Source organism: Podarcis pityusensis, assembly GCF_964106645.2.
Source record: "Podarcis pityusensis genome assembly, chromosome: Z".
Classification (NCBI taxonomy): Eukaryota; Metazoa; Chordata; class Lepidosauria; order Squamata; family Lacertidae; genus Podarcis; species Podarcis pityusensis.
Window position 1 is genome coordinate 1357691 of NC_138044.1, and position 20762 is coordinate 1378452.

Sequence of the window (20762 nt, forward strand, 5' to 3'; positions counted from 1 at the left end):
GCCCTGGCAAAGTGTGGTTGTTTTGGATCTCCCTTGGTGCCCCCTCTGTTTGTTGCAAATAGGAAAGGGAGCATAGTTGTCCTCAGCCATAATTTAGGATCTAAAACATTAAATAAAATACTCGCTTTTTTAAAAAATCAAGACATAGAGGAATATAGAGCCTGCTGGGTCTAATTAAGTGTGGGGGCCATTATTCTTGATGGGCTGCTCATCTAGCCTCCAGGACTCATGGCTCTTTGCATAACAGAAATCCTCCAAGTTAAAACTCCTCTGCAGTTTCACTTTCTTCCTCTTTAATAGAGTTTATATGCAAAATTTATAATCCAGTGTGATATAAGCAGGCACAGCGCCATAAATCGCTGCAATCACCATTCCTGGTCTTTATACCCTGTAGTGTCCTTAACTGTCACATACACTTTTCCTGCACACACGTAAAAGTTCCATTGTGGCTTTAGTATACCTCAAGGTGCTTTATGAGCATGGAACATTTAGAAATGTTTGTAGAATTCAGCCCTGGAATAGGCGGCAAGGGGAATATTAGCTACAGTAGCTCTTGTGCTATCGCAAAAAAGTGGTGCAGGAAATGGTCGCCTATGCAAATTGCAATGCAAATCAGGTTATTTTTCACCAGATACAAAGCAGTAGGTGGCTTTTTCTGCTATCCCATTCATCAGGAGTGATGAATGGAGGCTCTTTTATGTTTTGACCCACAGATGGTGCAAATTGAATAACGGTGGACTTGGCCACAGCGGTAAGGCCAGTCCTTGCTTCCTGGTGCAACCTCCTGTCCTCTGTATCTTTATTCCCCATCCTGGGTGTGGTGTCACCTGCCTCCCAAGGCTGGAGCAGTTTAGCTGGAGAAATCATCTCCAATGTGTACCTGCTGGTGTTCAGCTCCTAGAATTCCTGCTTGCATTTTTGGCAGTGCAGTTTAGGAATGTGGGCCAAGTGGAAGGTGATACCAAACTCCCTCTGGGCAGAGGAGGATCAATAGAGCTAACAGAGCAGGAAACTCACAGTTCCGTCCCAGTGGTATGGTCCAGGAGAGGCAGGAAACAGCTAGAAGAAGGCAGTGTTAGAAACAGAGATATGAAAGCTAAATGGCACCTTAAAACTAGGTTGTGGACGCAACAACAGAATGTCTAGGTACACCTTTTTTAATAACAATAATACAAAGCTGAAAATGAATGAACTGCAGCTACAATATTATGTTCATTTTTTCACAACCTAAGGCCCGGGGGCCGGATCCAGCCCAATCGCCTTCTCAATCCAGTCCGCGGATGGTCCGGGAATCAGCGTGTTTTTACATGAGTAGAATGTGTCCTTTTATTTAAAATGTATCTCTGGGTTATTTGTGGGGCATAGGAATTTGTTATTTGTTTATTTTTTCAAAATATAGTCCAGCCTACCACATGGTCTGAGGGATGGTAGACTGGCCCACGGCTGAAAAAGGTTGCTGACCCCTGGCCTAGTCCTTCCCCTGCCCACCCCCCTAATATTCTTAAGAGGGTCTCTTCTCCAGTCTTCAGAGAGTAGCTGGAAGTGGGGAAGCAGAAAAAGGTCCTCCTCTCCTTCCACTCTGCAGTTTTAATCTGAAATCTTAGGTGCAGTACTGCGCCCGTAGCTCAGAAACTGCTTGTGCTAATGAAATTCCCCGTCACAAAATGCAGCTGGAACAATGGGAGTTGGGAACACTGGAAGAAGAAATGCAGAAAGGATGTGCACTTTGTGTGGGAGAAGTACAGTTTTCCACATATGGACATTCCTTATAGGCATGGCTCCCCCCACAGGCCAAGATTGTCAGGGTCTTCTGTGATGGGGGGGGGGGGCTTCTCCTTCCTCCCAGACCTGAGGATTACAGGAATGCAGCTGTAGAGTTGGACCATGAAACCGAGGTGGCAGCAGCCCATCTGCCTGGAATGATCTCTCCCTGCCCCCCCCCGCCCCCGGCTCATGGATGAAAAGCACTGGGTGTACTTTTTCATTAGAGCATGAAAAGACCTCTGCATTAACTTAACATTGACATAATTCTACTGCTCCTTCTTACTGCCACTTTTCAGTTGCCATAAATATATTTATTTGCTTTGCTGCAAATTTGCAGATTTAAGTGTTGCCAGGACATGGAAAGAGATGGGTGCCCCCCCCCCCCCCCAGATACATAACCAACTTCACTGTTAATGTAACACAACACAACAACACAACACAACACAACACAACACAACACAACACAACACAACACAACACACTTCCTTTCCCCCCACCCTAAAGTTGCAAATGGTGTTGCTTTGCTGCATTTTAGAGATAAAACTCCATTCTTTTTGAAAACACCAAAAAAGTTTTCCAATTCCTTTTGGCCCATTCAGAACACCTGACAAAGGTGTTTGTGGCCCTGTGCTATGTCAAGAACATTGACAGGATCATTGTTGAGTTATCAAGGCCTCATTTGTGCCTTCCTTGGATTTTAATTTTATTTTAATGCCTGGAGTCTGGAGCATGTGGATTCACAAAGAGTGCTTCTGAGAATGAGCTGAAGGCCTTTACTTTGCCTCTGAGCAAGAACCAACAATCCCTCTATGGCTGGTGGGATGACTTCCAGCTAAGAGCCCCAGGTGTCCCCTGTATTTGGAAATCAAACACAAGACATTAAAAATTGCTTGGCTGACCCACAAGGCACAGGTTTGTGGGGCAGGGGGAGCACAGCCTTCCTCTTCCATTTGCCTGGAGGAAGTAGATGACCATTGGCCAATCTCCCTGGCTTTTGCCCTGGTTAAGGGCCTGCTGTCAGGAGGTGGGCAAGTTGATTGGGGAGGCCTCCTCACTCTCTGAACCTTGCTCCTCAATGTGCTTGGCATGGTGCTTAATGCAGCCCACTGCAACTCATTGACTGGGCTTGTACTCTTCTGGGAGCATTTCGCCACTTGTAAGTTCACCCCTCCTCTGAACTCCATCTTTCCAGGGGGAGCCCATCACGTTCTGTGAAGAAACATTTGTCTCCCACCGGTCTGCCACCATGCGACAGTTCCTGCAGAACGCAACCCAGCTGCAGCTTTTCAAGCAGGTATTGCAGGTCGTTAAACAAAAGAACCATCCCCATCCCCTGCCTTGCTTTTGTGCACTGTGATCTATACTGGGCTATGTGCCGTGAAATACAGCTGGCCACTTTGTTTCATAATTAGCTTAATTTATGGGTCAAAATGGGATGTGCTCTACATTAATATCTTTTTCCAGCCCAGCTGACAATCCGTTTACAGGAGCACTGTTTGTTTGTTTGTTTGTTTGTTTGTTTGTTTGTTTTCCTCTTTTCTGTTCTATAATAGTAAAACCTGACATGCTCTTCTGCCTCTGGCTCTCCATTGCAAGTCCCTTCCAGTTTTATATTGGAGGCCCCACCAAGCCAGAAAGCTTGAGCAGTGGATCTCTAGCCTGGTATAATAATATGAGACGCCTTGAAAAAGAGAGCGAGTGTTAGCACCTTGGCAGGGGGTTGTTCTTCAGGGCTTTAGGATGGCCCGTATGATCCCCTCTTGGTGTGCTTTCTTTTTCTTCTCCTGAAGTTTATTGATGGCCGCCTTGATCTTCTCAACTCCGGAGAAGGTTTCAGTGATGTCTTTGAGGAAGAGATCAACATGGGCGAATATGCTGGTAAGGAGGAACATTTGCTTGAGTTTGTGGATATCACTTCGAAATGCCGAGCAAAGGAGATGACCCTTCTGTTTGGACCAGAAGGGCCAGGTGGCTTCCCTAGACCTTTAGAAAGATTAGCAAGGGGAGCAAAAGAGGGTTTTCCTCAAGCTGGTCTGTGACTGCACTTTTCAAAACTTCATGCTGTAGACAATTAATTAGGTTCCAGCCTGGCCAAAGGTAGTGAGGTTTTAAGTTACATAAAGGCCTGGGGGACAAAACAAGAAATGAAAAGCAGAAAAAACACCAAGGAATAAATATATTTATAGCCCTTTCTCTATACTGCTGGTGTCTTAGAAGTCAAATAGTGGGGGAAATAACATATAATACTTGCTTGTATTAGCAAACGTAGAAACAAATTTTGAAAGCCTGTGAATTAGAGATTCGGTTGAAGTCAGAATGAACTCCCAAGCCTGGTCCTTGGCAGTATCCCCCCCCCCCCACCCGTCTCTTAGTGGATCTCAGTTTTGTGGGTCTTGTGGGCTGCCTCGTGTTCTAGTTTTGGTACCTCTTCAAGGCTAGCCCTGTGTGGCTGGGGGCTCCTTGATGTTGGGGTGGCCAGTGCCTTTCCTTCACCTTCCTCTGGAATCAAACCAGGGATTCACGGCCAGCCCACTGACGGGGAAGCTTCAGCCAGGAGTGTTGATGCGGGGAGGGAGACACAAACAACCCTCAGAGCAGCTTTCTATATTTAAACAAGACTCCGTGCTATATTTAGACATGAATAAAAAGCAGCCTCTTTATTGCTCTTTTCTATGAAGACACATTCAGAAGGAGCTGTTAGCTCACTAATTGCCCTAGTTTTTATTGGGGGGGGGGCAAGTGGGGAGCTAACTTAGATGCATTGTCCTTCCAAAGGAGGTTGCATCTCCATCATAGTTGCATTATCCTTGGGGGGGGGGGGTGTCTGCTGATGGCAAAATGAGTGCTGCCAGTTCTCATCTGTCTGCTTGCCTCTTTGTGTCAGGTAGTGACAAGCTGTATCTCCAGTGGCTGTCAACGGTTAGGGTAAGTGTCCCCAGCAGCCCAGGTGCTCCTTATTCTGATCGTTCAGCAATTTCTGAGTCCTATGGTGAGGGTGCTGAGATGTGGGCCAAAGCTGGTTAAGGCTTAAGGATGCTCCCGCACCCTCTCCCAAAGCAGGAACTCTGCTGGTGCTCCGATGCGCATGAACAATGGGTTGCCAAAATCTGTTGTTTTTGCTACAAGGTAGGGAGGCAGGAGGCGGGCACCTTTTTGGTATTTGGAGTACCGCTGTTAACTTAATTGATACAGATTAACTGCCATATGATAAATATTTATGAACAGCAGACCCAAAATAGATCCCAGGAGTTGTGGTTAAGTAGTCTCTCCCTCTCCGTATTACACACATTTAAGATAGTAATGGCAAAAGAAATAATTAGCAGAAGCAAGCTCACTGTGTTCCGAGCCCCAAACTTACTCCAAGCAGAGCAGTTTCTGTCAGGCGGGAAATGAGGACCGGGCATCCTTGATCACTCGGGGTTCTGAGACAAATAAAAGAAGCTCTGTGAAAACATCCGACGGGCTCCTCTGACATTCTCTTGGAATGCCAAATAGTGTTCCAAGAGCTGCAGAAAAAGAAGTGCTATGAATTAATAAATTAATCATCATCATCATCATCCAGTTCTCAAGGGCACAAATATTTGCAATATGGTTCGCTGGAATAAAGCTCACTGTTAATAGTAAATTAAAAACTAGTATTGGGCAAAGTTAATTATTAGTTTTAAAAAATAGCTGTGCCTGAGTGAGTCTTTGTGGGGGGTGGCCAGGGCTGGCAGGGAGGGTATCCGTCTTTTGTGCACGCTGGATTTTATTTATCAAAATAATACATTATGCAGCAAAAGCCAACGTGAGCTGCAAAATAAATAAAACACTAACTGGACTACTAGATTATTCTGTCTGACATATCAGAGCCTCGTGCGTCTTTCCTGGTTGTGCCTCCTGTACGTGGAGTTCGGCCCTTCTGGATGGAGATGGATTTCTCCTGTCCCCCGTTCCGCCCTCATTTCCCTCTCAACGGTGGAAGAACGGTGGGCATAAGCAGTTTCAGACTGATGTGGGAGAAGGCACTTCACACTCAAGATACCAGATATTTTCATGTGGTGAAATAGATACACAAATAGGTTTTACAAATGGAGACTGATTCCCTCCTTCCCCTGCTACAGTGATCTTTGAGAACTCAGACATTCTTCCATGTTTAACACCATATTTGTTTGGTGCTATAGTCTCCTATATGACAAAAATGAAGTATGAACTCAATGAACTTAGAAACACGTATCTGGCTATTCAAGAAAACGTTGAAGTGTTTGCCCTGCTTCCTCCTTTAAGAAATTAAATAACCGGATGTTAAGAGCAAAATGCCTGAAGCCTTTTGTATTGCTCAGGTGTGTTTGCAATACTTCTTTTTAGTGTGTGTGTGTGTGCAGAAATTTGCATTCCAAACTGGGAGTTATGTTGGCTCTTCTGCCCCAGTAACAGTTTACCATGTTGTTCCTTTTCCTCATTGCAGAAAGGAAGTGGTGCCATTTTGAATACAGTCAAGACCAAGGCAAACCCTGCCATGAAGACAGTCTACAAGTTTGTAAGTGTCATAGAGTTGCATAGGAGGTGCAAATATATAGGGGAAGGCTGGGGTTGCTTTTAAGCACACAGGCAGTCTGCTTGCTACACAATGTGTCCTTCGTGTGAGTCATGTAACTTGACCAAACTGGTAGGTGCATGAAACAATAGAGGGCTAAAAAGCCAGGACAGAAAGTATTTTTTGTTACTAGATTAAAAATGAAAAATCCCTCGGAAACTGAATAAAAGCTACATACTGTAGCAATAATCATTATTAGCTTTTCATCAATCAGACACTGAAATGGTTCTCAAGGTGCTGGCATAAAACTGTTGGATGAAATGTTTTTTTATGGAAGAAAAAGACTAAACAATCAGTATGAAGAGGAGAAAGTGATGCAGTGTGAATGTTCTCTCTCCTCCCCTCCCCGTGCTGCAAGTCCTGCCACCTGCTGTTAGATCTTCAGTAGGATAAGAAGCAGGAGGAGGAGGAGGAATTTAGGGAAATGTACATGGAATCAATGCTGTTCTAGCAGAAATTTAACAAAGGCACTGAGGATAAGTCACACATGGATACTCAGACTTTAAATTGCAACCAGAGACCAGTAAGTTCTCAAGTAAACAGTGGAGTTGGTAGGAAAAAGGTTTCCAGCAAGAGCTCATCCCCCCTTCTGCCCCATAGCAGAAGGTGCGTACCAAAGTTGGCAGAGACCCGGCCTGGACCTTTGTGTTCCAGCTTTGCCCTTTATAGGACAGGAGGCCACGGGCAGGAAATTGTCGTTGGGAGCTTTGGTGGAACTCACACTTGCCATCGTTCCTTAACCTACATTCAGCCAGTATGGATCGAAATGGATTATGAAACTGATATTCTCTCACCATCCAGAATCAGGCTGTGAGTGGTGGTGCAGAGAAGCCAGGAAGTATGCTTATGAGCCTCCCTTGGATGCTGCTAAGGGTCGGGTCCTGCCCTAGTCAGGCTTCTTACCCTTACCCTTACCATGCAACACACATAAAAAAATAATTAGAGGATAGAGCAGGAAACCTAGGCTTTAGGAGGCAGCGTATTCTCTGCAAACAAAATCTCTTTCCCCCTCATTAAATATTGTTTTTTAACCTCTTGTATCTGTATTTGTTCCTATACCCATTATGTCTTCAGTTTGGTGGACCAATTTCCCCACCCCTCCCTATTCTCAGTAATCAGAAAAGGTGGGTCTTGATGGGAGGAAAGGAAGCCCAGTTGCCTCTGCAGCCAGAACAGGGTTTCTGACTTAAATTAATCTCCCTCCGCCCTTTTTTTTCTATGCAGGCAAAAGATCATGCAAAAATGGGAATAAAGGAGGTGAAAAACCGCTTGAAGCAAAAGGTACTTGAAGTTTGTATTCTTAAAAAAAAAAAAAAGAAAGAGTATAAGAACTACTTGGCCAGGAAAAGCATTATGTGATCAATAGAGAGCTGTGTGGTGCTGTGTTGTTAACACACTTCAAAATGCATTACCAGCTGTCCTGGATTTTTCCTACTGTTATAAATATTCACAGACAAAAAAACCAAATACATTAAGACCTGATGTGGGATGTGTGCCCCTTGCACCAAAAAAAAAAGGGAGGAGGAGAGATAAGGCAAGTCATTGGAGGTGGCAGCCCCTTGCTCAGGCGGAAACCATGGAACTGTTCCTTTCTTCTTTCTTTCTTTCTCTTCTGTGAGAGAAGTCGAGGGTCCCTGGCGCTGTATCAGCTGTTACAAATTTATTGCACACATGCACAAAAAGTTCTGTGTGGCAACAGTAGGCAAGTCTTGTGTGGATGGCGTAGGTTGCACACGCATCTGTTTAACATCCATGCAGCAATGTATGTACACTCGTGATGGCTAAACTTACAGGTCAGTTTCTGCACGCCATTTTCTATGTGGAAAACAGTTTCCATGCAAAATTGGCAACGGGTAAACCATTCTTTCTCCTGCCAACCTAGCAGTTTGAAAGCACGTCAAAGTGCAAGTAGGTACCGCTCTGGCGGGAAGGTAAACGGCGTTTCCGTGCGCTGCTCTGGTTCGCCAGAAGAAGCTTAGTCATGCTGGCCACATGACCCGGAAGCTGTACGCCAGCTCCCTCAGCCAGTAAAGCGAGATGAGCGCCGCAACCCCAGAGTCATCACCAACTGGACCTAATGGTCAGGGGTCCCTTTACCTTTACCTTTAAAGCATTCTTTAATGGCATCCTACAACCAAGTGTGATTGTGTCTTTAATATTAGACAGACACCATCTCTGGTGCCATTTTGCTGCCTATGGAAGGAACCTTTGGCTGGGCCTGTTGATAGATCCATCAGCCCAGCCCGAGCTGTTTTTCCATTTGGCATCTGCAGATCCTGCCTTTGGTTTCCTTCACTAATGACAGTCTTCACTTTTGTAAGTGAAATTCTGCCTGTGTGCAAGAGAGAGAGAGACAGACAGACAGACTAGGGTGGGAGCCTCCCTCCCCAGCTCCCAAGACTGGGCTGGTGTTCCCCCGTCTCCTGGCCGATTTAATTTGAGGCTGCCGTGAAACTGACCTCGCTACCCCCTGCATATTTTCCAGCATTAACATGAAAAGTGTCCCAGCTTTGGCAAGGAAGAACCAAACCTTAAGCCTCACCTTTACGATCTTGGTTGCCAAATAAGGAGTGGCTTTTCTGTACGACAATGGGAGGAATTTTAAAATGCGCTGAAGACAGGAAAGCGGCTTTCTCTGACTGTGCATAGCAATGATGACCTCTCAAATATAATCAAGAGCCTGCTTTTGCCCTTGGTCTGCTCCATCTCTGGGTTTGAATTGCAAATGGGTAATGCAGGGTTGACCTCTGGAGAGGTCAGGCTGGTGTATGTAAGGTCCTCCTCTAATATGATGGCAGAGATTGAATGGCGCTCCCTTCCCATACCACCTCCGTTTGTGGTCTGGGGTTTTAAAAGCATCTGCAATCATTTCCACTGCCTCCTTATGAATGAGAGCAAAAGATTGTTAACAGAGAAAAAGCATGGCAGCTTCATTTCATGCCCAGGGACATTTTTTAAAAATAAAATAAAAGTAAAGGCAGCCTTTCTTGCCCCATTTCACAAATGGAAGAAGGTGGTCCATGTCAAGCTATCATCTTACTCTGTCTCTTTTGAAACCCGGCTCCGTGGAATTGGGCAGCACAAGGGAAGAGCCAGGAGGAGGGAGGAGGGCACTGTTCCCTGGCCCTGCAAATGGTGAAAGGAAGGCATCAGTGGCCAGCTGCAAATGAGGCTGCTAGTTTATTTGCTAGTTCCAACAGAAGCCTTGTCCTTCAACCCCTTGTACTTTGCGGTGCCTTTGAGATGCACCATTTCCAGGGGCCTATAATGCCACAGTACGAGGGGGGTGGAAGCTTGTTCTATGTTAGACCGTCGTCTTGATGAGACAAAGATTTTTAGCCCTAAAATGGATGTTCTTTGGGGAAAGTGTGCCTGCATGGATGGGCAGAGAACAGTTCCTTTTTCTTCACATCTGAGCATAATACGTAATATACCTGGGGCGGGGGGAGAGGAGGAGTCTGGTCTGTGCAAAACTTCTTACTGTCCTGGAATACGAAAGGAAGAGAGGCTCAAACCTCCAGAATCAAGGATCTGGCAGAGACCCACAGAAACCCACAGAGTCAGAGGGATCTCACTGTGTCACTGCTTCAGGTGCCCACACCACCCCGGGGAGATGGGAATATTTACTGATAACTTGGCCTTCACCAAAGGTCCCAAGGCATGTTGCAGTACAATAAAACAATAAAATACAATAGACAGTAGACAATTCAAATAACAACCAACCAATAACACAATAAGCAGAAAGAAAATGATATATAACAATTTTACTTTAAAAATTCCTTGGGTGGCCAATCATTTTAATTATTGTTTGGTATTGCTTTTAATGGTTTTTGTATTCCTATGCACCTCCGTGGTATTTAAATAAATAAATAAATAAATATAAAGCATTGCACATTCTCAAAACCCTTGATAAAAAGTTACGTAGTTCTGTGCTTTCTGAAAATCCCCAGTGTGGGTGCCCATCAACGCCTGTTTCCTTCGGCGTTCCAGAGAGAGGCTTCCCTGCAGAGGACCTTTGTAGGCATCTGGTCCATTGCTGTATTGTCCAAGTATTTGGGAAGCTGGTCTTGCATGCTCAGCTTAACTCGACATGTCAGAGCAAATATTTCTTGTAGGACCAGTGGGTTGTATCAAACCAAGTTCTAATAAGAGTAGGCATACTGAAATGAATGTACATAAGTCGGTTGAAATTGAGAGGAACTCAAAAACTTTTTTTGTAAACTGCTTTGAGGTTTTTTCCTACAGTATATAAGTTTTATGAAATAAATAAATAATTGTGCCCATTGATTTCAATGAGTAGAGCTAGCATTGTTTTTTAAATATTTCACCAGGAGACTGGTCTTTTTCTAAGCGTGAGGTCCCTTTCACAAATGTTCTTAGGGTCAAAGCTGCAGCTTGCTTTGGTCAGTATGGTGTTGAAGACCTCATCCTAAGGCCAGGGAGGTGACCTGTTCAAATCAACCAGGTGGCTTTCCATGTTTTAAGAGAGTGAATCACCACCCAAGTGAATGCTTCTCCAGTGCTGTCTGGACTAAGCTTCGGTGGATGAAAACTTAGTCACCTGAGCAGTTCTTTTTCCTGCTGCCACAAACGAATGCAGCTGCTTCTGTGCCCTCGTTCTCCTTTTCGGTGGCGCCTTTTCTTTGTCCTCTTCTGAACAGTTTCAGAACACTGTCTCCTGTGCTGTAATGCTCATGCATACATCTCAGTCGATTTGCAGGACACACAACTAGAAGACACAGCTGGACACCCGTCTTACATGTTCTTGATGTGACTTTTCAAAGCCTGCTTAGGATCTCCAGTTGCTTTGTTCCTTGTAACTCTTATGTGGATGAAGGGCATCTCTCTGTGTTACCTGAGCAATGGAATTGCCAAAGGAGACATACGTCTGTCCCTGCCCCTTCAAAATGGAAAACCCGCCAGGACTTGTCAAGTTGAAATGAGAAGAGGTCATGGAGGTTGGTGAACCTTCACTTCTTCGCCTGGGTCCTTACCTTGCAGTGCCACTCTGTGTAAAAATAGCTCAAGAGGTTTGCAAAAGGACCTCACAGAATTCTTCACCTTCTCTCACCAGGCCTTTGTTTTGCCTTCTGTGCTTGTGTACTCTTGAAATCCACCTGAGAAACTACACCATTACAAGGGCTGTTCTCCTCCACCTGTCAAGGTGTTCCAGCAATGGCATTGACCTCTTTTTTCTGACTTGTTTTGCTCATTTCTGCCAGATATGGTCTCAATCTCTTTGACAAACTTGTGTCTCTTACATCCATGGCTCCTGCCCCCTAATGTACACTTTGTTGTGTTCTACAAAGACAAGAGGGTATTGTGCCATTCATACAAAGTTTCTGTCTAGGGGCTTCTCTTTAACAAGTTTTTAATTTCCGCTGCCACCCTTCCTGCCTGCCTTGATGGACGGTGGCTCCACTAGCTGGGTCTGAAAAGTCCTCTTGTTTTTCTGTCTGGAGCAGACAAAGCTCTTCATAAGGTCCATCTATCCTTTGTCTTGTTTGACCTGAGTGTGTTAGGTCATCCTGTGTCCAAAAGAATCATTTCTAATTGGCTATCAGCTTACATGTCTCATTATAGTGTTTGAGCAAGAGTAGAACTTGAGGGGGCATGTCAAAGGTCACTCCATCAAAGCAGCTGGCTTCGGGGTCATGTGTGCGTTCAGTGCTCTCTCTATATTTACCAAGCACTGTTTCCTTGACATTGTTGCAAAGGGGTTTAAAACTGAGGATCACCAGGTTGCAGGCTTTCTTCCTCAACTGATTGTCCCAAGCTTTCAGTCTTCTCTGATCTTCTAGGAGCTCCTGCCTCCCTGTCTCTGCAAAGACTGCCCCTCAATCTTGCTTCGTCTCAACATGTTTTCTTTACATGGCATGCATGCGCACACACTCACCTAACCATGAACTCAAGTCACTAGTTTAGTTCAATTTTCTTAAAGGCCAAAAGGTGTTGGCTTGTCAGTTCCCACCGTTCCTTACTAGCAATTGGTTGAAGACTACTTAAAAATATTATCAGCTGTCCTGCTTTTAACTAATGGATTGATTCGTTACATTTAAATATATTTGCACATTGCAAAGCTTCAATGAAACATGATGTATGGTTGGTTTTGTTTGTTTGTCTGTTTCTTATGGTCAGTCCTGAAAGCAAGGGGGCAAGAGCTGTAATTACCTTCCTGAATATTCTCTGTTAAATCAAATGTAAGCTTGTGGATTCGTCCCTGCTTTGATTAAGCACCAGGTCCAAAATTACTCACAAAATCAGCAAGGGAAGGGCCATAGCTCACTGATGGACCAAGCTTGAAAGTCTTCGATATGAGCACTGCCAGCATCTCCAGGAAGAAGGATCCTTGTGCAGGTGGTGAGAGGGACCCTTCCCTGCTTGGGACCCTGGAGAGTCACTGCTGGTCAAGGGTAGACAATACTGGGTTCACCTATCAGTGTTGTGGGAGACTCTGGGTCTAGAAGGCACTTTGACATGGCATTTAGTTAGCTTTGGATACAGCTTACTTAACTTTAAGAGTTTTCAAAAATCAAACTTGACATTTGCATGTGCACAAGGGAAAGGAGACGGTGAACAAGGGTGGCTTGCAACAACTTACTGTAACAAATTGCATTTTTGTAAGGAAGTTGGTGCACAGTCAACAAAGTGCCCCACAAGGAGACAGAAGCCAGGGGGGGTGTTCATCATAGTAGAGGTCTTTATGTAGCCAACAGAGATCCATTGCTGGCCAGTGAATGTTTAAAATATCTACCAGGGGATGCTAAGATGGGTTGGATTCAGTTCAAGCACCGGTTCTCCAAGGGCAAACATCCATAACAGGGCTTTACATTCCTGACCTGGCCATTCTCAGGCTCCCATAACATGTCAACTGCAGTTTTAAGGGGCCTCAATAGCAAGCCCTCAACTTCTCCCCCCCCCCCCAGATAATTTCATGTTATTTTGCAAAGGCACACAATATTCAATTAGCAATAACAATACAAAATAATAACAAAAATAAATAAATAACCAGAAACAAAGACAGAAACCAAATCATACACCCATGTGGGTTCCCTCCCCCAATACTCATCATCTCTTAATCTTTAGATTCTTACTAACATTGCGTCTTTTGGTCATCCTTAATATCCTTAATATATTACCTTTTTCTAGTTCTACTTTACAAACCTAGTCTATACATACCAACATATTATCCTTAGAATATGTTTCTTCATGTAATCCTCAAAGCATTGCCATTCTGACCTTAAATTCTGATTAGTCTGGTGCCTTATGGTTGCTGTTAACTTCGCCAACTCTATGAATTCGCTTAAATTACATATCCAATCTTCCTTTGTGGGGATAACATTTCCTTTCCAGTTCCTTGCAAGTAGTAGCCTGGCTGCGGCTGTGGTATATAAGAATAATCTTTTCTTATCTTGTGGAATGTCCTTTCCTAAGATACCCAATAGGTACGCTTCTGGTTTTTTCTTTATAGAAATTTTAACATCTTTTTTAACTCATTGTGGATACATCCCCAGAATCTTTTAACTTTTTTGCAGCCCCGCCATACATGGATCATAGTCCCCTCCACCTCCTCACACTTTCAAGCATAGATTAGATTTTAACTTACATATTTTGGCAAGTTTGGAGGGTGCCATATACCACCTATAAAACATTTTCATTTTGTTCTCTTTTATGGAATAGCTGGCGGTAAATTTTATACCCAACTTCAAAAGTCTTTCCCAGTGTTCTATCTGTATTACATGGCCGATGTCTTGGGCCCATTAGACCATTACTTTTATTTATTTCTCTTTAAATTCCCATTCTAGTATCAAATCATAAGTTTTGGATAATAATTTCTTGTTGTTTTTTAATAATACTTTTTGTAATTTGGATTCTTCTTTTCCAAAACCTAATTTTTTTATCCGAATTGAAAACATTATTTAATTGATGAAATTGGAGCCAATTGGTAAGATAGTGTCTTATCTCTTCAAATGATTTTAACTTTAATTGTCCTTGATCTTCTCTTAATAACTGAGTATATATTGCCCAATTACTTTCCATATTTAATTTTTTTACTGCAAACGCCTCTAGCAGGGACAGCCACCCTGGTGTATATGGCTCTAGTGGTGGTTGGTATCTAGTTCATACCTTATACAAAGCATTTCTAAGAATATGGTTGGTAAACCCTCTGTGGACTTTTACTTTATTGCAAGCCCTCAACTTCTGTGCCTCTTCTTGAACTATCTAAAATTAACTACAAATTCCTCTTGCTTTCCCTCACAGGTAACAACCAACTTCTGCATCAGTATTAAAATAAATTTGATTACCTTTTCCAATTCTATAATATCCTTTTTGCGGTGAGGTGACCAGAAATGTACACAGAGTGGCTGGGGCAACCCTGTCAGATGGGTGGAGTACTACTACTACTACTACTACTACTCCTACTACTCCAGATGTGGTCACACCAGACATTTATATAATGGCTCTGTGATATTGGCAGTTTTATTTTCAATTCATTTCCTAATGATCCCTAGCATGGAATTAGCTTTGTTCACACAGAGCCACTGCACACTTCCTCAATCTTTCCACTATGACCCCAAGGTCTCACTCCTGGTCTGTCACCTCCAGTTTAGACCCCATGAGCACGTATGTGAAATTCAGGGGGTTTTTTTTGCTCCAACGTCCTCACTTTGCACTTGTTTTCATTGAATTGAATTTGCCATTTTCCTTCCCACTCAGTTTGCAGAGGTCCATTACGATCTTTTTGTTTTAACTACTCTGAACAATTTAGTGTTATTAGAAAACTTAGCCACCCCACTGCTCACTCTAGATCGCAGGTCCCAATACCAATCCTTAGGGGACTCCACTTTCTACTTTTCTCCCTTTGCAGAACTTCCCATTTATTCCTAGTCTTTGCTTCCTGCATCTTAACCACAAGAGGACCTCTCCTCTTATTCCGTGGCTCTTAAGCTTACTTAGGAGTCTTTGGTGAAGTACTTTGTCAAAAGCTTTTTGAAAGTCCAGGTACACAATGTCAACCAGATCGCCTCTGTCTATATTGTTATATGCTGGTAGGTGTGAGATTCCAGGGGTTCCAGGTGCTTTGCCAGGGTTTGTGTTTCCTTTGGACATGAGACACAGCAGAGACTGTGGTGTCTTTAGGATATATGGCTTATTTACATAAGCCTGCGATGGAGGGGCTCACAGCATTAACTCTCCAAGAGGTTTCTTCTCCCATGGCCACAGCTTTGGATGCCAGCAGAAATCAGCCATGGCTCTCTGGCCCTCTGCTGCAGCCTACTGCGTTTAACAGACTGCCACCTTTTCCCTTCAGCTCACATCAAGGCCAACTGCATTCCTAAACTCTGCTCTGCCGTCTTAGAGCTGAGGGAGGGACCTTATATCTCTGCCCTCTGGCATACAGCCACTCCTTTGTGTCCCTTAATGGCTCCTCACCTTCCCTTTTGTTCTCTTCTAATGGCCCCTCTGTCAGGTGATCTCTTGAGCACAGGAAGCCAGCTTAATTTTAACATGTTAAATCCAGTGTCTAGCACCCAGGAATTAGAAGGCAGGGTCCAGGAATTAGAAAGGGTGTTCAAGGCACCCCACAAGCTCTTAACAATATGCTCTCAAAGAATTCCAGTAGGTTTGTGAGGCAGGACTTTCCCTTTCAGACATCAGCCTGTCTCTGCTCCAGCAGTCTTGTTATTCCATATGCTTTGTTTTGGATTGTGCAATGGTTTTGGTTTTTGCCTAGTTTGTCTTTGGTGGACCGTCTTTATGTGTCTGATTAATTTTATGTATTTACTTAGGGCCACTTCATCCAAAGCTGGAATTTGGGGAATATTTTGTTATTCTGTGGCATGTGTGTTGAGTTTTTATATAACTTGTGAAAGAACAAAAGTGTGGCAGTGGCTTATATGCTAATTGGTTTCTTTTATCTATGCTTTTTTGTTGTTGTTGTTGTTGTTGTTGCTGTTGTCATTCCTAACATCAAAACTTGTTCAGTCAGTTTTATCCCCAAGTCCTTCCTTTTTGCCCCTTGCCCTTAATCAAGAGTGTTCCTGGCCATGCAATTCACCATTTCCTACCACACAGGACGTTGCAGAGAACGGCTGCTCCACTGTGCCAGAAAACTCCCTGCCATGGACAACTCCTTCCCCACTGGCTGAACAAAGAGATCCCAGACTCCACGAGGACAGAAGGCCAATCACTGTGCACTTTGGGCAGGTACGTGGCGGAGGTCAGAATTATTTGAAGTGCATGATTCAAACGCCTTGGCTTCCTTTTTGCTTTCCCTGTAGGGAGATTCACACATAGACTCATATTGGTCCCTGGAAAGCCAAGCAGTTCTGGGTCATGTGCAGCCCCAAAATCTGTTGGATCATGGGCAACCCATGTTGTGTGAAAGGGTTATTGTGTGTGCACAAAACCAGACTTTGCACATCACTACAAAGACACCTGTATTTGGAGCTGTGCAGCATCTTCTGCTTCGCACAAGTGGCTTGCTTTAAAGTTGGAAGTGGCAGCTGACTCAGATCTGAAGCCCTCACAAGGCTTGCATACCATGCCCCTGCCTGTGCTTCTCTTGCTCATACTTCTGAGGATCTCTTGCCATGTATTAACCTGGAAAGGGGAAGCATCCTGCCGGTTCCATCGCGAAGGCGACAGCTTTTTCCTTCCCTGTGACTCCGTTTAAGGTGTCTTCTGTTATCTAGCCCAATTATTAGTGTCAGCAGCAAGCGGCTTATTATAATAAGCACTTCGGCACACTTTGAACAGAAAAAGCAATGAACTGTGGTTGGAAAATCAATTAATGGTTCTTTAATAGCATATTTCTGTATTGACTCTGGTGCTCTGTAGGCTGGTTATTTTTATTATGGCCCTGGCAATATATTTGTGAAACTTAGCCGGGATTGGAGTGGCTAATAATTAGAAAAACATATACAAAACTACTGAGATCAACTTCCCAGCTTTTGCCTTAGCGGGGCTGGGGGTGGGGGGGTGGGAGAGAAGTGTGATGGGTTCACTTTTTGTTGCCACAAGATTTGTTGGCCCCAGTTTTAATTTTAATCTAATCTTCCCTACTAGTCTGTGAAGTTTAAATATTAAAGGACAGGTGTGAATTAATACCTGATTTCTTCAAGTGTCCATGTGACGGTAGGTATAATTCTACTGAATACTGAAATAGCACTATTATTTTTAAACGCTTTAATGCTTTTTAAACAACAGTAGTGTTGGATGCCACATTAAGGCACCAAATGTTTTCATTTAAATGCACACACAGGTTTGAAAACTCGCGTCTCCTTATGCATAAGATGCAACCATTCACTGGTGTATCTTTATAATGGCTGCTTTTATGCAAACCTCACTCGCTCTCTAACATGGAGAGAGAACAGGACTTCAGAGCCTCCTAATGGAATTTCTGTATTTGCCCAGCTATTGGTGTATTTTCCTCTGCATGAGTGAATGGGTTTGAGATCAGTTGCTCTTGTGTCGCAGGAATGTATCTCCCTTCCACTTTGTTTATCATTACAGGATTGCTTCGTTTTGCTTTCTTGCACTTATTCCCTTCCTTCTGTCATAGAACCCAAGGCAGCATACATGTAGTTCCCAGGCAGTCACCCCTTTCAGGCACTGACCAGGCTCAGACACGGTGGTGGTGGCCTCATGTGTCTTCCAGGGGACCCTGAGAGCTTTTGGGCTGGTGCTCCAGCTCCTTTTTTATTCTAACAAATAGCAATGTCCCTCTTCTCCATTCATCATTAGAAGGCAACTACTTTTCAAAGAACACCAAGCAAAGTCATTTTGTGTCTGGGATATTGCACACAAAGGATTTACATGGGGAGCAGAAAATCTGTGTGCTGCTGCTGTTACCAGGGTGGGTTAATAAGGCAGAAGGAGATTGTTCCAAAATGATGTAGTTTTTACAGTAGCTCTTCACTCCCACTTTCTTTGCCTTTGTTTGTTTCGCCGGTTTGGGTCTCTCCTCAAGAGAAGCACATTAACGACCGCCCTTACATTGCAGACGCCACATTCTGCCAAACCTTTGCCCACATTTATAGCTTGGCGATAATTCGAATTAAAAGCTGTCAAAGCATTTTTCATGAGAAGGGATGGGTTTTAGTGTGGAGATGTGAGTAGAAACCCCAGTATTATTATTATTATATTAAGTTTAATGTTGCATTTTAAGTGCCTCATACAGATAATTAAAAAGGAGTGAAAATCCAGGTGAAGTTGGAGCGGTTTGCACATTCCCAGAACGAGAGGAAGATGTGAAAGAGGGGTGTTCGCTTCCTCAGTTATTCCTTGCTACCCATGTCTGTTCTCATCCTGACATCCTTTATTCAGAAAATGCATTCATGTTGGTGAGGGTTGTCAAGCGCCTCCCCAATCTTTTTATTATTATTTGTTATTCTTATAAACCACCTTTTCCTCCAGAGGAGCTCGAGGTGGGGCACATGGTGCTTCCCCTCCTGGTTTTACCCTTGGAACAGCATCCCCGTGAGGCAAGCTGGGCTGAGAGACAAGGACTGGCCCAAGGCCACCCAGAGAACTTCAGTGGCCAAGCGGGGATTCAGACCCTGGTCTCCCAAGTCCTGTTCCAACACTCTTCACCACAACACCACACTGGCTGTGTTACATATCAGTAGCGCAGGCTGGCTTGCTGTGGCTGTGGCAGCTCCTCAGCCCACCAGCCCCAGCAAGACGCCTTAATTGAGATGTGCTGTCAGAGTGACAAACACATTTGCATACAGTCTATTTATTTTTCTGGGAGACGTCTGCTGGCTGCTGTGGGTTGAAATCCTTAATCAGCTTGCTGAAAGTGAGCCGGCAGCTCGGCTCTCCTTGTCCTACGCCACCAAGCAAGCGGGCCTTTTCTTCATTAAGTGACAGATTAGCTGAAGGGGAGGAGGGACAGGGCTGGCGAGCCAACGGCAACATTTAATTTTAACTCATTAGGGCTTGCCTGGCTGTAGCTGGCAGCAGCCGGTGGTGTTCGTCTTGTGCCCCACTTGGTCCTTGTCATCACTCTGCTGGCAAAGGGGCCCAAGTCCGGCTTAGATGACCAGGCAGCTTCAGGGCAACCTGGGCTACGTCTTGCTCTGTCCAGCTGGAGGTTTTCTTCTGTGTGCCATGGGAGCATTTCTGGCTCTGCAGTTGTTTCGCAGCAGATTCTCAGGCAGCCTGGGAAAACAAGGTCACTACAGCTTTACTCTTCCCGCAAAAAGCAGGACAAGCTGTTTGGGAGTGGAATGAGATGCCTCAGAAGGTGACGGATGTTTTGAAACAGAGGTTGGGTGGCCATCTGCCCGAGATTCTTTAGTTGTGATTCCTGCATTTCCATGGGTTAGGCTACATTACCTCTTCAAACTCTACAATTCTATTGATTCTAAGCTAGCTAAGCCCCTATCTTGAGAATTGCAGCCGTTAGGCTGTGTGGAGAGAACTCTGTTTGCTGCCTTTGCTCAGTTCCGGAGCTTGAAACCTTGCTCTCTTTGGGAATGGGGAAGGCTGCAGTTCCTGTTGCTTTGCACCATGTGGCTAAGGGACAAGGCAGGGAATTGGTGGTATTTAGAATCTTTTGAGCGTGTTAAATCTGAAGCAGCCAAACCTGCAACATTCTCTTGCCTGTTTATGGAGCTTTGAGTTCAAGATCAAAGAGCTAGAAGAGCTGCGTGTGTCTAGACCAGTTCTTAATTTCCATTATTGCTCAAGTTGCAACCTTTAGCTGGTGGTTCTGACTTCCATACCCCGGTCTCTTGACCACTGCAGGAAGTGTCCCTAGAGGGATGCTGTACAGAACGTAGCATGAAACAGTTTCACAGCTGTGCCACTCTGCGGCTGGGTCATAACTGGCTGATGGGAGGAAAAAGTCATCTGTTTCCATTTTGAGATATCTTTTTTTCTACTTTTGAAGCTGTTTGTCAAACAGTTTTCCTTCTCCAGTGTAATAGTACGTATGCGTGCTGCTCAGTCCTTATCCCCCATTGAGCGGGAGAGAAAGGATGTAATCCCTACAGGAACCCCTCCAGTTATGTGGCAAAAATGCTTATGAAAGTGAAATCTTGCTGCAGAATGTGCTAAAGAGGAGCCCATCATGACATGTTTGGTGCAAACCTGTGAAGCTCCACCAAGACTCTGCCACAGAAACGAGGGGGAGGAGAAGTTTTTGCCATCAGTCGCACTCATGTTACAGCCTTAAGCCATGCCTGTGACATGCCTGACCCATCGGGAAGCCTAAGGAAGATGTGCCTGGATTCTCAGTGGAAGCCTTGCTCTTCCAGAGAGTACAGGAAGCGGTGCTTATCCCTCTTCCCCTGAACAGTTCGCTCGCTTGAAGAGGGACAGAGCTCTGCAGGCTATTGCCTCCTTGTGGGAAGGCTGCTCTGCAGTTCTCAGCTGATAGCCTGTTGCTTTGAGAAGATTGAGAGGTTGGGGG

The 20762-nt window shown here is 44.5% G+C and overlaps 1 protein-coding gene across 9 annotated transcripts in view; it reads left to right on the plus strand.

Moving 5' to 3' along the window:
• Nucleotides 1–20762, plus strand: part of DENND1A (DENN domain containing 1A) — a 270241-nt gene that overhangs the window by 217161 nt on the left and 32318 nt on the right. For all 9 annotated transcript variants that reach the window (XM_080990837.1, XM_080990841.1, XM_080990839.1 and 6 more), the window contains 6 exons: nt 2957–3058; nt 3555–3642; nt 4649–4689; nt 6212–6283; nt 7565–7621; nt 16418–16549. In XM_080990837.1, the coding sequence (XP_080846963.1) occupies nt 2957–3058; nt 3555–3642; nt 4649–4689; nt 6212–6283; nt 7565–7621; nt 16418–16549 (492 nt within the window). The remainder of the gene's footprint in view (nt 1–2956; nt 3059–3554; nt 3643–4648; nt 4690–6211; nt 6284–7564; nt 7622–16417; nt 16550–20762) is intronic.